The 18246-nt window shown below is 43.5% G+C and overlaps 1 protein-coding gene across 3 annotated transcripts; it reads left to right on the plus strand.

Moving 5' to 3' along the window:
• Positions 1-1825: 1825 nt before the first annotated feature.
• Positions 1826-16986, plus strand: LOC137125551 (uncharacterized). 3 transcript variants are annotated; one of them, XM_067501192.1, is made up of 4 exons: positions 1826-1960; positions 2060-4553; positions 5134-6066; positions 6732-16986. In XM_067501192.1, exons 1-2 carry the CDS (start codon positions 1930-1932, stop codon positions 2650-2652), a joined length of 624 nt encoding a protein of 207 aa, XP_067357293.1. In that variant the 5' UTR covers positions 1826-1929; the 3' UTR covers positions 2653-4553; positions 5134-6066; positions 6732-16986. The 3 variants fall into 3 exon arrangements, with proteins under 3 accessions (XP_067357293.1, XP_067357294.1, XP_067357295.1); XM_067501193.1 differs by having other exon boundaries at positions 15111-16986; XM_067501194.1 differs by having other exon boundaries at positions 5134-5479; positions 15111-16986.
• Positions 16987-18246: the final 1260 nt, after the last annotated feature.

Raw genomic sequence — 18246 nt, forward strand, 5'->3', positions numbered from 1 at the left:
TTATGATTAACTCTCCTTGTGTTCATTTTTGGTTTAAAACGTTTAGGTGGTCGTGGAGCAGACATAGTCTCTATGGGGCAAAGAGCAGTGTGGTTAAGATTAGTGATGTGTCATGAGCAAAAGATGCGGCTCTGAGAGCCGATGCTTTGTAGTGAATCAGAAGAGCCGGCTCGCATCGAGTGAGAGCCGGCTCCCACTTTTTTCCTTTCGCTGCTTACCTCAGTGCTCAGCCTGATCTCTGCTTACGGCAGAACTTTGTTTTGATTGGTCAGCAATGGCATTGCGGCCAGTCAGATGTGAGGATATGGGATCATATCATTATGTAAAAACAGAGAGTCGGGTGGCAAGAAGTGGAGCGGTGCTCCACTGCAAGTTAACTGTCTTTCAGATAGCGGTGAGGAGAGTGTGTACTGTCGGTGTAGTTGAAACTATGAGTGACACCCAAATGAGAAGCAGCATCTGGCTCCAGTTTAAAGATAATGGAAACAGCAAAGCAGAGTGTGTTCATTGCAAGATGAAAATTACTTTAAGAGCAGGTTCCACCACAAACCTGCAAAGACATATGAGAACTGTCCATTCTATAGTGCAGTTAGAGGGCAAGCTAGCACACATCTACAATCCTGGTGTGTCTCATCCCATAAAAACAGCAAGTGAAGCAGCATCTACTGGCTTCCCCACACATGCAGGTATAACCTTTCCTACTGCAACTCAAAGCAAAATAAGCCAGTTTATACCGAAAGTGATGACCCCATCCAAACAGCACAGCATTGATGAAGAGTTGGCTAAAATGATAGCTACTGATTTCCAACCCTTTTCCATTGTGGAGGACAGAGGTTTTAAAAGTTTTGTCAAAACTTTAAATCCCACATTCTCTACTCAGTAGAAAAGCATTGTCCCAAACAACAATACCTAAACTATATGACACAGAAGACGCATTATGGCAAGAAAGGGTGAAAAAAGCTCCATCAGTTTGCCTGACAACTGACTGCTGGACCTCCAGAACCACATGCTCTTTCATGGCTGTCACTTGCCATTTCATTGAAAATTACAAGATGACATCTCAGCTTCTGGACTGCTTTGAGTTCACAGACAGACACACTGCAGGAAACCTGGCAGAGGAGCTAGTAAGAGTGTCAAAAGTGTGGCAAGTAGAGGACAAAGTGGTGCTGTGTGAGCAACTGTGCCCTGTGGATTTATTTGCTGTTTTGTTGTTAGTTTGTGCAATAAAAAGTTTGATTAAATATTAAACAAAAAAATAGCTTTGTAACAGAATAAATGCACAAAATCAGGCAATTATAAGGATTCTCATGAAAACACTGCACATGAAAGGATTTTCAACAAACAAACCATGAGGTTTTGCAAAGGTGGTAAAATAAAGGCCTATAAAACAATCCTAAATTAAGAGCCGCTCAGGAGTCGAAAGAGCCGGCTCTTCTTTAGGAGCTGAGCCAAAAGAGCCGGCTCTCTGAAAAGAGCCGAACTTCCCATCACTAGTTAAGATCATAACATTCAACAAAATAATAAAATTCCCTGGGTGAAAAATTAGAATCCATAAGAGCTGCATTTTGTCTGTTGGTAACGTTTAATTCTATAAATATCTCGGACTGTTAATACCTGTGGATGTTGTCGGGTGTTGGAGCGGAAGATGCAGGAGAGGTGAGCACATCAGAGCCACAGGTGTTTTCAATGATCAGTCAGTCTCCGGAGACTGAGACGCTGTGGACAATGTTCTCAGTCAACATCCGTGATCCCAGAAAGTTCGGGTGCAGGCCATCTTGCTTGAAGTACTGAGGACGATCCCAGAAAAGATTGAAATTGTCTACGTAAAAGAGTCCGCGTGCAGAGACTTGTGGTTGAAGCCATGTGTGCAGACTGAGGAGTCTGGAGAACCAGCCAACACCGCGACCCAGCGTGGGAATTGGGCCGGAAATGAAGAACCGTCTGTCGTGGAAACTCTCCAGTGAGTTGAAAAATGACACGAAGTCACGTTTCAGCAACTCAGACTGTTGGAGTTTGGTGTCATTTGTGCCAACGTGTATCACTACTTTTGTTGCTGTAGGATGTCTTTCAATCAGGTTTGGAATTTTCTCCGCTATGTCAGTGACTGTGGCTCCAGCAAAGCAACACGTTTTAGCTGATTTTAAGCGGACTTCTCTAACGATGGAGTCGCCAATAATTAGCATGGTCGGACCGGGAGGACGGTGCGGTGGAGAGGTGCGCCGAGGAGGAGCATGTGGATTCCTCTCTGGAGGCATGGTGTTGGTGGCGGTGGCACGTCTGGTCTGGCGAGGCCCCGGCAGCAGGCCCCGACCACGCTGCCCGCGGGAGGTGGAACCGTGTGGTATCTCACGGGGCAGGGACTCACAGGGAATCGCCGCCGGGGAGGTCGGCCTTTCCAGCTCCCCAAGAACAGTGAAACGGTTCTCCATCTGGACCGGGGAAGGTGGTCCAATGGCTTGGTTGACAAAATTAGCTGCAGCAGGTGTCCTTTTAGCCGGGATCCAGGCCTCCTGTGTTAGCGGCGAGGAGCAGGCCCGTGTCGGGACAGGCCGTTGGTCATCCGACAGGGAGGCCGCGGGTTGGCATCGCGATTCCAGCGGTAGCAACAGGGCCAGACCACGGCAGCGTGTCATCGGTGTCCTGGGTCACTGAACAAACAGCTGGGTGGATAGAAACTGTATGTTCCATTTAGCTCGAGGTATTAAGAGCTGCGAGGTGCTTCGCTTGTGTGGTGGCAACGTTGGAAAACCCCAAGATAAGTTCTTTTTTTTTTTTTGCTTAGTTCGTTTTCCAAAAGTTTGATGGTTTCTTGCAACTGCGTGAAAATGTGTACAGTTTGAACAGACCGCCATTTCGAAACTGTAGCTCTTTACCTTCACCTGTGTCGTCTACGTCTTAACTGTAGTTTACTGTGTTTCACATTGGCCCAGTGTTTGATGTTTGCAACAGACAATCAACTTGTTCTTTTGTTACTAAATCTTCCAATTTGGAACTGATAGGAAATAATGTTGAACACCTGTAAATACCTTCAAATTAAAGTCTGACTTTATTTTCAGTTTAGATCCCAAACAACAGTTTGCTGGTTCATCCCCCCAACACTAGCAGTTTTCTGCTCTGTATGAGAATCTCAGCTCCAACAAATCTTTCAAACAGAAAGATTTGTTTGTTACACATGTGTGAGTCACAGAAAGTATTTTGTGCATTTCCTGCTACTGTCTGATCCAGTTTAGTGCACTGTGATCTCCAGTGTTCTTATAGCTCATCTTGTTACATTACATTGACTGTTAAAGCAGAGATGGTTATACTGTGCTGTCAGTTAGTTTAAAGGTAAATTAGTCTGTGAAAACTGGATATATCGCGTGTTAGTGAACTACTTAGATATTTTCACATTCATTTTTTTTTTACTGCACTGCATGTGGCTGATGTAGTTAATGCTTATCCTTCAGATTCAGAATAGGTCCTGGTCCACTTCTTTGAGGTCCTTACAGCAGGTTGGCACAGTTTTAATTTCTGCCTGTATGCTGGAATCAGATAAACCGAAAGGACAAAAAAAAATTTTTTTTTAAATGCTGGAATCAGGTGAACCAGGATGTGGTCAGACTGGTCCAGTGCAGCGTGAGGAACGGCACCGCTGATGGTGGTGTAGCAGTGGTCTAGTACAGTCCCCTCTCTGCTCGGCACTTAATAAACTGTCTGTATTTGTGGAGTTTGTGAAAGAAATTACCTTTGTTAAAGTCTCCTAGGACAATAACCAAGGCGTCCGGGTTTGTCTGTGCCACACACAGTATCTCGTTAGCCAGCACGCTGCCTTAAACACCACCAAAGAAGCAGAGGAGAGGTCACGGGGTGAATGAAAAGGTTGCAGTAATGACGAAGACCTCAGTAATGACGAAGACCTCCAGGTCCGGGGAGAAGTGAATAGATGATACCGAAACATTGTTAAAACCAGATTCCACCTCCCTTTGTATTCCCGTAAAGCTCCGGGTGTCTCTGTAAAGTTGAAATCCACTCAGCTGGAGCGCAGAGTCAGTCTAAGGTCACACAGACACGTTTCAGTGAAACACAAAACACAGGGCGTAGAAAAGTCTCGGTTTTAGTTCAACATCACGGTGAGATCGTCCAATTTGTTAGAAAGTGAGCGCACGTTAGAGAGGAAAGTAAATCTGCGTTAGAAGACAGAAAAGTTGGAAATAAATCCACATGGGCAGAAGCTCCGATGTCCATGAGTTCTTCCCTGGGGTAAGGACCAACTGAACTTAGGAAGAAAACTGAAATTAAACACAAAACAACAATGTTAAGATGGTCTGAAACGGTTTAATTCAATTGAATTCAATTCAATTCAACTTTATTTATATAGGGCCAATTCACAACAAAGTCATCTCAGGGCATTTTACAGAATAAAGTCAAGATTATAAAGATGTATAGAGAGAACCCAACAATTCCCCCTGGAGCAAGCCATAGGCAACAGTGGAGAGGAAAAACTCCCTTTAACGGAAGAAACCTCCAGCAGAACCAGGCTCAGGGTGGACGGCCATCTGCCTCGACCGGTTGGGGTGAGTGGAAAGGGGAGAGAGAAAAGAACAGAGCAACAAAAGCAACAACAAAACATCGGGCAGATTGGTAGGATCAGTAGCTTCACGCTGGAAGACACACAGCTTCAAAGCCGGGGGACACCTGCAGAAAGGGACAGAGAGAGGGGGACAGAGGAGGACAAAGACAACTACGGGAGAACACACACAGTGAATGACATACAGTGGTGACAATTGTGGGGTGAGAGGAGAGAGGGTCAAGAGGAGGAAAGGAGCTCAGTGCATTGGGGGGTGGGTCCCCCAGCAGTCTAAGCCTATAGCAGCATAACTATAACTATAAGCTTTATTAAAGAGGAAGGTTTTAAGCCTAGACTTAAAAGTAGAGAGGGTGTCTGCTTCCCAAATCTGAACTGGGAGCTGGTTCCACAGGAGAGGAGCTTGATAGTTTACAGGTTTACAGGATCTGATCCAGGTGTTCAATGCTCATTTATTAGAAATGAGCAGAAATAATTCTGATCTTTTCAATATTCATCAAATGTCCAGAAAGTTGAGCATCTTTGTCTCATGTGTCCTTGTTAAATTGTATTTTTCATGACACACACAGAGACAAAAGAAACATCTGGGCCTCCCTGCTCTCAGGATCAGGATCAGCATCAGCCACTGACAAACCCACATGGGTTCCACCACTGCTCTGTATTCCAAAACCTCTACAGAGTGAGACCTGTTCTCCTGATGAAATCATGTGACTCACCTGTTGGACAAAGTCGTTATTCACTTTTCAACTCTTTGATTGTCCAAAACCCAGTCTGAACCGGTCTGTCTGAGGACCTGTGTGTCCAATTCTAGTTGACAATCGGAGACAACTGACTGAGTCTCAGTGTGGTTCTCTTCAGATCTGATCTACACATGGAGAAGTTACATCACTTCCTGCTGGACTTCACCATCCTGAGGTAAGAACACAGACTCTCTGTGCTTCTGGACTCACACACACACAGCTGGTTTGTGGGGGACCGGCTTCATCCTTTAAACCAGCTCCACGGAATCTACTACACTCCTACATCATGACACCTCAGTGAGCAGTTGTACTCTGAGTACACTGGTGTACTGGTACTGGACCGACACTGGTGCTGCAGGACTCAGAAACCAAGTTGGTCCCAGACGAGTCCGAGTACCTGCTTTTTGTCCCTTTAGGTCTCAGCGTGAGTCCGCTTGGATTTTCTCCCATGAAATAAAGTCAAACAGTGAGGCTTTAGTTTCCTGCTGTGTCCCACTAGTTTAACACCTGCTGTCATGATCGGACTGTCCTCTGGTCCTCATGTCTCCAGTACCACTGATCTAAAAAGTATCTTCGTTTGGAAAAAGGACAAAGTGGAAAGTTACAGGGAGCAAAATATCACAGGCTCGGACGAACATGAGTGTCTCAGCTTGTGGTGTGTTCAGCCACTTTTCTTCGAAATCCAGTGAATAAACCAGTTTTCGAGCAGCTGAAGAGAAAGAAAAGTGCTTTCAGCTTTCACCGATCAATATTCAACAATCAGTAAGTCAGAGCTGATCTTGTTTCTTAAGTGTCTCAGTTTCTGTGCGGTGGGAAAGATTAAATCACAGACAAATTAACACAGTTCAGTTTAACATTTATTATCATGACTGATATTAGACCAACAGGACACAGACTCAAACATTCTCTTCAGAGACGTGTGTGTGTGTGTGTGTGTGTGTGTGTGTGTGTGTGTGTGTGTGTGTGTGTGTGTGTGTGTGTGTGTGTGTGTGTGTGTGTGTGTGTGTGTGTGTGTGTGTGTGTGTGTGTGTGTGTGTGTGTGTGTGTGTGTGTGTGTGTGTGTGTGTGTGTGTGTGTGTGTGTGTGTGTGTGTGTGTGTGTGTGTGTGTGTGTGTGTGTGTGTGTGTGTGTGTGTGTGTGTGTGTGTGTGTGTGTGTGTGTGTGTGTGTGGCCAGAAACACATCAAATCATTCAACAAACTCTGTTCTGTTATGTTTTTTATTGAGAAAACAGGAAAAAGCTAAAATTAAAATGAGCTAACAACAATAATTTTCATTTAAGACAAACTATAAGTGTGCAGTGTGCAACCACTTATTCTGATACTATAACAACAACAACAACAAGTGTAAATAACTGTCTGAATCTCAACTGTAAGAACAAACTGAAGTCCTGCTGCAGGATTCTAACAAATGCTTTTATTCTGAAAGGTACAACCTCAGATTCCGATCAGCTCACACACACAGATGTGTTTCCAGATGTGTTTGAACAAAAAAAAACTGATTTAATCCATGAATATGAGTGAAAGAGACATGGACAGACTGAACCATCTGTCCAACATATACAGAGTTTCTTTGACAGGACCACTACTCTGGACACAAAACACTGAGGAACCAGTCATCCAGTCTGCAAACCCAGGATACAGAGTTTCAGCGAATTTGGTGTTGAAGGTGTGGAGGTGGATCAGTTTGTCAGAGGAGACTCTGTAGAAGGACAGAGTCCCAGCAGGACAGTCCACATACACTGCTATTCTGTCAGAGACTGAGGACGAGGAGATGAATGTTTATTTGCCATTGTGCCTGATACAATATTCACGATTATAACCACGATGATCGCAGATGAGACTCCAGGAATGATTGTTGCCTCCAGACATACAGACTCCACCGTTTCCTTTTCTCCCGAGTCCTCTGTAATTCACTGAAACATCAACCCCTCTGCTCCACTCCACCTCCCAGTAACAGGGACCAGTCAGAACATTACTACACAGCACATGATTCAAGTAATCAAATCTGTCTGGATGATCAGGATATGATTGATCCTCCTCCATACGTGTCACCTTCCTGTTGTTGTCAGACAGTTGTAGTTTCCTGTTCACTGTGTTTGTGTCGATTGTGAAAGGCCTGTCTTACTAGAGCCAGCCTCTAGACTCCTAGTCACTTGCTTTGTAGTAGTGGTAAAGCTCTTTTTAATACCACCTACCGTCCCCAACTTGGTACCTGAAAGACTCTTTAAGTGTTCTTTAGGTTTGTCTACTATGTCCCCATAGTAAGTATGCAGCGATTCATCATTTAGAAACTAAATTACATCTGTAAACGTAGCCCTACGTTTATGTTTCTTATACAGGTCATAAGCCACATTCCTCGAATTCTTTCTAGTTTGGAAACAATTGCCCGTATGTTGCTTGTAGTATTAAGTATCTGCCATATATTCCAAATCTGCCATTGCATTTACACAATTGTTTAGGAAAAGAGCGAACAAATGGAGCGTTTCACCATTTTCAGCCTTAATTGTTTGCGAATTTAAGGCTTCTTCCATGTAGGCTACAGAAATCTTAAATTCATTGCCAAAATGCCCCTTTAAAAGGCTCCTGGCCCTGTGATATCCTTGGGTTGGTTCCATATGAAAGCAACTTCGCACCATCTCCCTGGGGTTTCCAATTGTGTATCTAACAGGTGGAGCTGATCACTGTCATCCCCAGTTTTACTCTCCACCCCGTGCTCGAATGCTTTGATGAAGAGACCATAGTCTAGAAGATCTCCACTAAAGGTAGGAACCATTTGAGGAGATTGAGCATAAAACCTGTAGTGTTTATACGAAACTTTGGTAAAATCGTTTTGACACGGAGTATCCCTAAACAAAACATGTAGACCCTTTGAAACTGGAAGCTGGTTCACAACCCTAGCTTGGAAATCACAGCGGCGAGCCTCAACCTTTACACTCCCACTGTATTCAGCACCAAAACACCCCTAACTGTTTCATCTCTTGCTTCCTCACTCTGTACGACCACATCAATGGCAACAGGTACCTCATCCCCAGCATAAGATGTCTGTACCGGACTAAGATTGAAGTTGTCATTGCTGACGTTCGGACCACATGACGCAAGCAGGCCTGCATGTTTCTTTAAGATCTGGCTTCGTGCGTTAGCAGCTGCAAGAAAGTCGTTCATTTCCAATTCCTCTAAAGGATTCTTCCTCGAAATAGTCTTGCTGATTAGCTCTTGCTCTTTTGTGTCTCCAGCTGGTCCAACTTGGCCTTTTGTCTGTCAGATTTTGCAAAGCATTCTCGATGGCATTGAGACTTGGATTTGCCTGTCATTTCTCCACGCTAACTGGATGTCGTGGCAAAATTTGACAATTACTGGTCACAGACACCTTGAATGTAATCACTAAAGAAGCTTTCACATCCAGGATGTCTAAGGGTTTTTTATTTTCTTGCAAGAGAGAAGTGCATTAACAGAGTCGCAAGTCTCCTCCAATGCAGTTCAACATTTCAAACATGAATTTATATCCTCCTGTTGCTGGGCAGAATACTCTTTACCCCCCCAGGCTGTTAACTCCAGCTTTCTCCTTTTATGGTAACTTTTACAACAGTACGTTCAGAACAAAGGAACTTGGTGCAACCTGGAGATGAATCCATGTGGGCAGTCAACCATACTGCTGACCTTGTTCACCTCTACAGGCACATTCCTCAGGTCAAAAACATATATATCAAAAGTGTCACAACATCCTGCACAAGCATAATGAGCACATTCAATGAGTACAACCAAACTAAACATAAGCATTAAAAGTATACATTGTTGATTTTCCATCACAATTCCCCCCTTTTGATTACAATTTAATCATAAGACATACAACAGTAGACATGAGATGTACAAATTCAGAGGTTCAATATACATCGTCATAACGTCGTATTAGAAATTCGCTGTTTTTGTGTGACCTAGACATCACTGAAATATAGAGCTAAGCATAAAGTAGGAAACATTATAAGACTATTTAAATACAGAGATCTTCATCACTAGAATCTGTATATGAATTAAAATCTGATTGTAAGAGAAGAATACTCTTCTCAAAACACTTTGTCAGTAAGCGCCATCTGATGACTCTGAGCACTTTCTGTGGCTCGCATGAAGACCTCTTAAACATGGGATAATATAACATCCGCAAAATACAAGGATTGCTAGCACAACAAGCATAGACTTTGCAGAGACAGTATAACAGGTTTCCATTTACCAAAAACCTGGTCAATCCAATCAGTCCAACCAGTATTTACACAGTTCCATCAGGGGCAGTGTTATTAGGAATGAAAGTACAACATGAATCTCCAAACATCACAGGTTCTTTTAACAACACCTGCTTCACAGCTAGGTCCATCCTATTCTGCCAGGTCTAATTGTGCAGTGGCGTGGAGGATCTCCCAGTCATGTGTTGTAACATTTGTTCTCTTCCTGGAATACATTTGAATGTGATTTTAACATTATGAGCACGGGCATTGCCAGCAGAAAATCTGGCAGCTGCACACATCACACAAAATTAATTTGTCCCTCTGTTGGCTATTAAATTCATCAAGGGCATGTTTCACCTGACTAGTGTACTGTGCGCACTTAACCGTGCACACTTTACACCAGCAGTATTCATGACTCAAGAACTTTCAATATTTTCTCCATGATGTTATTTTCACTGTTGCTTCACTGTCACTCAATTATCTCCTTCTTCACGGCTTTGGGACTCAGAGTGCAGGCACGTCCAATCGCACTCGTCCTCCTTGTCACCAGGAGAACCTTAAATGTGAGTGAATTAGTGAGTGTTCTCAAACGACTGGCTTCCTGACTCCCTTCGCTCCTGCCCTCCGGTGAGCATCGTGCAGAGTCAGAGAGAAGTCATCCACAGGCTCTGGCACCTTCTTACAGTGGGTGGTGTGTATCCACGTCTTTCACTGCTGTGTGGGTTGTGTGCATCATTTGGAAGGGTCCGTTCCACCTCCTAGACATCATTTTCAGCTGGAATAGGAAAAATGTCCTTCAACGTCTGGCAATACTGCAACATGTTATTTCCACAGTAGTGGATGTCAGAAATTTCCTATTCCCAAAATTTGGAGAAGTCCCAACCTAAATTTCTGGTTTTATTCTCATATTACTTAAAACAACTGAAGAAAACCTCAGTCCAAGGGAGACCTGTTCCTTCAAGGTACACATTTCATTTTGTATATGACTACATGTCGGTCATAAGAGAAGACAATATCTCAGGATTGAGAATATTTCTACGCATATAATATACACTCTTTGGTGAACCATTGTTGCTGTATTAAATGGTTTAGCCTGTGTGACAACTTCATAAATTTATATGAAGTCTGAGATCAAAACTTCATTTTGGAATGTTTTACCCTCTTTTTCCAAAGTTGTCTCTTCTTTTCCTTTCGGCTGTTCCCTTTCAGGGGTCGCCACAGCGAATCATGTGCCTCCATCTAACTCTATCCTCTGCATCCTCTTCACTCACACCAACTAACTTCATGTCCTCCCTCACTACATCCATAAATCTCCTCTTTGGTCTTCCTCTAGACCTCCTGCCTGGCAGCTCCAACCTCAGCATCCTTCTACCGATATATTCACAGTTTCTCCTCTGAACATGTCCAAACCACCTCAATCTGGCCTCTCTGACTTTATCTCCAACACATCTAACATGAGCTGTCCCTCTGATGTCCTCATTCCTGATCCTGTCCATCCTCGTCACTCCCAAAGAGAACCTCAACATCTTAAGCTCTGCTACCTCCAGCTCTGCCTCCTGTCTTTTCTTCAGTGCCACTGTCTCTAAGCCGAACAACATCTCTGCTCTCACCACCGTCTTGAACATCTTTCCTTTCATTCTCGCTGATACTCTTTTGTCTCACAACACACCTGACACTTTTCTCCACCCGTTCCAACCTGCCTGCACTCGTCTCTTCACCTCTTTTCCACACTCACCGTTGCTCTGAACAGTTGACCCTAAGTACTTAAAGTCCTGCACCTTCTTCACCTCTGCTCCCTGTAACCTCACTGTTCCACCTGGGTCCCTCTCATTCACACACATGTATTCTGTTTTACTGTGGCTAAGCTTCATTCCTCTGTTTTCCAGAGCAGACCTCCACCTCTCTAGATTTTCCTCCACCTGCTCCCTGCTCTCACTACAAATCACTATGTCATCCGCAAACATCATAGTCCATGGAGCTTCCTGTCTAACCTCATCTGTCAGCTTGTCCATCACCAGAGGAAACAAAAAGGGGCTCAGAGCAAATCCTTGATGCAGACCCACCTCCACCTTGAACTCCTCTGTTACACCTACAGCACACCTCACCACTGTCTTACAGCTCTCATACATGTCCTGCACCACTCTAACATACTTCTCTGCCACTCCAGACGTCCTCATACAATACCACAGCTCCTTTCTCGGCACCGTCATACGCTTTCTCTAAATCTACGAAGACACAATGCAACTACCTATGACCTTCTCTGTACTTCTCCATCAGCATCCTCAAAGCAAATACTGCATCTGTTGGACTCTTTCTAGGCATGAAACCATATTGCTGCTCACAAATGTTCACCTCTGCCCTTAGCAGAGCTTCCACTACTCTTTCCCACAACTTCATTGTGTGACTCATCAGCTTTATTCCTCTGTAGTTGCCACAGCTCTGCACATCTCCCTTGTTCTTAAAAATTGGCACCAGTACACTTCTCCTCCAGTCCTCAGCATCCTCTCACTCTCCAAGATCTTGTTAAACAAACTAGTCAGAAACACTACTGCCACCTCTCCTAAACACTTCCATATCTCCAAAGATATGTCATCAGTACCAACTGCCTTTCCACTCTTCATCCTCTTCAACGTCCTCCTCACATCACTCTTACTAATCTTTGCTACTTCCTGCTCCACACCAGTCACCTCTTCGTTCCGTTTCATTTTCCTCATTCATCAACTCTTCAAAGTTCTCCTTCCATCTTCCCATCACACTCCTGGCACCTGTCAATAGATTTCCATCCTTATCTTTAATCACACTAACCTGCTGCACATCCTTTCCATCTCTATCTCTTTGTCTGGCCAACCTGTACAAATCCACCTCTCCCTCCTTAGTGTCCAACCTAGCATACAAGTCCTCATATGCTCTTTGTTTGGCATTTGCCACCTCTACCTTCACCTTACACTGCGTCTCCCTGTACTCCTATCTACTCTCTTCAGTCCTCTGTGTCCCACTTCTTCTTAGCTAACCTCTTTCCCTGTATACACTCCTGAACTTCCTCGTTCCACCACCAAGTCTCCTTGTCCACTTCCCTCTTTCCAGATGACACACCGAGTACCCTCCTACCTGTCTCACTGATTACATTAGTGTAGTGGTCCAGTCATCTGGAAGCACCTCCAAACAGAATTTCTCCTTCTCTTCTAACTCACATGGGGCATAACCACTCACATCATTGAACATCACCCCTTCAATTTCCAGCTTCAGACTCATCCTGTCTGATACTCTAATCACCTCTAGAACATTCCTCACAAACTCCTCTTTCAGTATAACTTCTACTCCATTTGTCTTCCTATCTGACCCATGGTAGAACAACTTGAACCCTGCTCCTAAGCTTCTAGCCTTGCTACCTTTCCACCTGGTCTCCTGGACACACAGTATATCCACCTTCCTTCTCTGCATCATGTCAATCAACTCTGTCCTTCCCTGTCATAGTACATACATTCAAATTCCCTACTGTCAGTGCTACATACTTAGCTTTCCTCTTCTCTCTCTGGCTATGAACACACCTTCCTCCTGTCCTTCCTCTTCGACCCACAGTAGTCCAATTTGCATCAGTACCCTGTAGGTCAACAGCACTGGTGGCGGTCGTTGTTAACCCGGGCCCCGACCGATCCGGTATGGAAGTCATTGTCACGATTCATGTTTAATTTGGTATGTGTTTTACGTCGGATGCCCTTCCTGCGACAACCCTCTGCATTTATCCAGACTTGGGAGTGACACAAGAAGACACTGGCTTGTGCCCCCTTGCGGTTGCATTTTTTTCCAAAGTTGTCTATCTTCTGCAACAGAAAAACATTTCATAGCATTAAGCGATGATAAAACTTCTGTGTCTGTTCAACATGTGTGTGTGTATGTCACTTCCTGTTGTGCAGCTTTCTTAGCTACAGCTTCCACTTTCAGGTTTCCTGCTTAAGTTCCTTAAGTCAGTGTTGTTAGATAAACATTTATATCAAGCTATGCAGCAGCATTATATGATCATCATCAGATTCCTTGAACTCTGTTTGTCTAGAGTGCTCCAGATTGGTGAATAATTCAAAAACATATCACCTAGAAACTTCACTGCTTCTTACTTCGTTATTCCATGAGCTACAAAATCAGCAACTTGAGCTAAACAATATGATGGAAAAACAAAACCTCAAACAAACATCAGTTTATGTAACAACAGCAAAATCTTCTTGGTTCTCTCGAGTGGTGGGTTTGAATAATACAGAACCTCCAGAAAAAGGTAAGAACATTATTAACAGTTACATTAGGCATCTCAAGTAGCACTGCATCGTATGTCAGCCATTTCACTGTAGAAGGGCAAGAGGAAATTTTTGATCCTGGAATACACATAAGGACCCTGTAGAGGTGATCTTACTCGAATCTGACGCTCCTGACTCTACAGCACATACTTCACGCCGGAGATCATTGTTAGACAAACATTGAACATTTATTGTACTTGCTTCTCAACTTAACCGATGACAGACCAATGTACATACAAGTTTAAGCACAGTGATCTCACAAGCACACTCACTAGCTGTTTCATCAAACAAGTTTCTCAAGGTATGTCTGAACTCACAAAACTCACAGGAATCGCAGAACTCGGTAAGAAACTGTGTGCCTCTACAGCTACACACAGAACCTTTTGCGGTCCACACCTTTCTTGTAGTCAGAATTCCTCTGCTCTAGTTACTGTGTCACGTCTGCGCCTTTCAGTAGCTGAGCTAAACAACAAACCCTTAGCAATGCATTGTTTCCTTGACCACTGTTCAATAAACTTAAAGGTAAACTACAAAGGCAACCATCAAAGGCAAACTATCAAAGCCATATGAGGTGACATCATGATGACATCATCAGTACACAGACACATCAGAAACACACATTACATAAACATTTACATTACACACACAGGCAAACATTACATAAAACAAATAACTAAACTAACCCTCTTGGTTGGCTCATACAGACCCCAAAAGGGTTAGATCAGATTAACCAACACTTTCTCTGGATGCCATGACAGTTTTCTCTGCAACGGTCACAGTTTACAGGTATAGGGGTAATCCAGCATCTACAGGGTCCAGCTTAGCTGAAAAGTAAGTAATAAGTTGTTAACTGTCATCGTGGTCCTGTAACAAAACAGAAGTCATACAGCTGTTTCTCAGATTAACAAATTTAATATAGGGACTGGGTTACACCAATGTGGAATGTGCTTATGTTGCTCAAATTATTTCATCATAAGCTGATAGTTATTTTCCATAATATTTTCCATAATAATAGGGGGCGGCTATAGCTCAGTTGGTAAAGGCAGTCTCCCACGGATCACAGGGTGAGTGGTTCGATCCCAGATATTCATCATTATTTTATTATCATTATCAAACAAGTAATGCCCATCCATAAGGAATAAGAGAAATACATTATCGAAATCAGCAACCAAGAAATTAGTGGAAATTGGTTGTATATTTTTCCACTCTTCATCCTCTTCAACGTCTGTTCATGCACACTGTTTCACTACTGTTCCAGAGCTTAATAACCTTGTCTCTGTTCCTTTACTCCACCATATGCAGACCCTGTACACCGAGAGCTACACCAGCCTTCCAGAGGAGGACCGCTGTGGACTGGCCCACCTTCTCCAGTCATACAGTGATGTCTTCTCCATGGGGCCAAATGACCTTTGTCGCACCAACCTCAAGCAGCATCCTGACAACCCCGGCGCACCTATAAAGCAGCAGCCACATCGTATGGCCCAAGAAAAACAGACACTCGTGGATCTGTAGTTACAGCAGAGTTTGGAGGCCGGCATGAAAGGAAAACACATGATATGTATGAATGTATGAATGAAACAGCCTGAAAACCACAGTAAAACCAAATACTCAAAAGTCCTGTTGGTGTAACTCTGCAGGTTGCATTCAGACAGTATGGTTTTGTATCACTTTGGGTGAAGGATTGACTCCAGCCATGAACATGTGGCTTTATATTTTAGTCTGATATTTCCTGTTATTGCTTTACAAACAGAGACAGAAGCCACATCGCTGCAGGTTGTGTAAAACTTCAAATGTGTGTATGAACATGCAGCTTTAAATGAGTTTCTCTGCAAACATTATGGACTGAAACAATGATGAAACAACTGCTGTAATTGCTCTGTCTGTCAACAGATGTCACTGTTTGTCCTCACAGTGAGGCCCCGAATCATTTTCGGTACAAAAGGAAAAGTCTCAGTGCTTAATGAGGCTTCATTTGATCACTCATTCATGCGATCACTTAAGTAAAAGAAAAGCCACGATTAATCAGTGAACAGTCCTTGAGAGACAACACAGCACAGCCTGTAGAAATAGGAAGTGACACAATACACTTGCAGCACTTGACTCCAAATGGGATTCTGATTAAATAAATCCCAGTCACAGACACTGTGTCTAGAAATTCAACTCAGGGCTGTGTCCAAAATGTCCAAACACTGTCACAGAGTTTTGAATCATCAGAGCGAGATTTCAATAACCACTGGCATCCTGCTAAAGGGGAAAAATCTTCATTCACAATTCTGAATTACTAGAGCAGAAGCTTTAAGGTTTACTAGGCTTGGAATAACAGACTGTAATGAGTCACAATGGACTTTGCTACAGTTCCCATGGAATGCTTCATATATAGCTGACAGATGGAAGTCACCAGCAGAGCTACTGATGAACAGGCATCTCAATCCTCTCAATCTCTGCAAAGTGATTGCAACCAGAAGTCGCCTCCCACATCACAATCCACAGGAGGAGAACAGTGTCAAAGACAAAAACAATAGTGTGACAGAACTGACAAGACAATGCCCGACTACCAGTGGGTGCCACAGTCTGGGACATGGAAAGCTGCAACCATTGTTGAATTAGCAGATAGCTCCCCAGAGATCATACAATATCCTGACTGGAAGTCAAACACTCTGAATGTGCTACAAATCAGGAGGCTCCATCAAATGACCACAGACTGGAGACGGAAGATCACAAGCTTAACACTAGGGTCATCAGGTTTGTTGTCAAAGGGTTTGTTGTGTTCACAAAAGACAAACTGACAGTTGAGTTCTATGAGAACATTCCAGATGTGATACCTGCTAAAGTTACATTACAGATGGGCTGTTTCATGTTCAGGTTCATATAGTGCAGAGGTAAACATAATCATAGTAATGGGGGGGGGAAAAAAAACAAACCCTCAAAAATCTGCATTTAAAAAAAACATTGCAATACCATTGCTGTAAAATACTGGAGACACGTCATCTTCTCAACTTTGAGGATTTTATAGTCAAATTTGTTTCATGTTTGCCATTTTAAACAGTTGCTCCTCCTCTGTGACTTAATTCACATTCAGACAGCATTCCACAAATTGGGGCCTGCAACGGCAAATGCTCTGTCTCCACTGAGCTTCCGCCACGTCCTCGACATGTCCAGGAGCAGCTGGTCAGCTGACCTGGGCGACCTGGAAGAGGAGTGCACATATACCAGCTCAGAGAGGGAGGGCGGAGCAAGATCATTTAAGGACTTAAAAACAAACAAAAGAATTTTAAAATGAACTCTAAGATGGACAGGCAGCCAGTGCTGCAATGCTAAAGGGCGACTTTTTTTAGGGGCGACTGTGGCGCAGGAAGGTAGAGCGGTTGTCCACCAATCTCACAGTTGTTGGTTCAATCCCTGGCTCCTCCAGTCACATTGAAGTGTCCTTGAGCAAGACACTGAACCCCAACTTAGTTGCTCCCGGTGAGTGTTGGCCAGCTGCATAGCAGCTCCCCCATCGGTGTATGAGTGTGTGTGTGATTGTTAGTGTGAATGGGTGAATAAGAAGCAGTGTAGCAGCAGTGAAGCAGCTTTGAGTGCCAATAGGTAGAAAAGCGCTATATAAGTGCAGAACATTTACCATTTACCATTTAAAACCGTGTTGATGTGGTCTCTCTTCCATGTTCCAGCGAACAAACGTCCAGCTGCATTTTGTACCAGTTGAATATGGGACAGGGACAAGTGAGAGACACCAAAATACAGAGAATTACAGTAATCCAGCAGAGTTGTGACAAAAGCATGGATTACTGTCTCAAAGTGCTTTTTTGAGAAATATGATTTAACTTTTGCCAATTGTCTTACAATATTGTTCAAAATAATAGCAGTACAATGTAACTAACCAGAATAATCCAGGGTTTTAGTATATTTTTATTGCTACATGGCAAACAAGTTACCAGTAGGTGCAATAGCTTCTCAGAAAACAAACAAGACCCAGCATTCATGACATGCACACTCGACACCGTGCAATTGGGCAATTAGTTGAAAGGGGTGTGTTCAAAAAAATAGCAGTCTGGCATTCAATCACTGAGGTCATCAATTTTGTGAAAAAACAGGTGTGAATCAGGTGGCCCCTATTTAAGGATGAAACCAGCACTTGTTGAACAATTGCACAGCCTTACGAGCGTGCACAAAAGACAGAAAAAGACTTTCTGTCTGATGAGCAGTCAGCAACATGCTGATCCTGTAATGATGGAAGCTTCATCTTTAAAAGACTGGAAGAAAAACAAGTTTACAAGGAATCATTTAAACCAGAAACTGATTAAATTGTGAAATCCATCTGTCCAACACTGGACCGTGGTCCCTAAAACACTGGACACAGACACAACCAGGAACCATCCCACCAGGCTGCAAACCCAGCATACAGAGGTCCAGTGAATGTGGTGTTGAAGGTGTGGAG

The sequence above is a fragment of the Channa argus genome, chromosome 4, assembly GCF_033026475.1.
Source record: "Channa argus isolate prfri chromosome 4, Channa argus male v1.0, whole genome shotgun sequence".
NCBI lineage: Eukaryota > Metazoa > Chordata > Actinopteri > Anabantiformes > Channidae > Channa > Channa argus.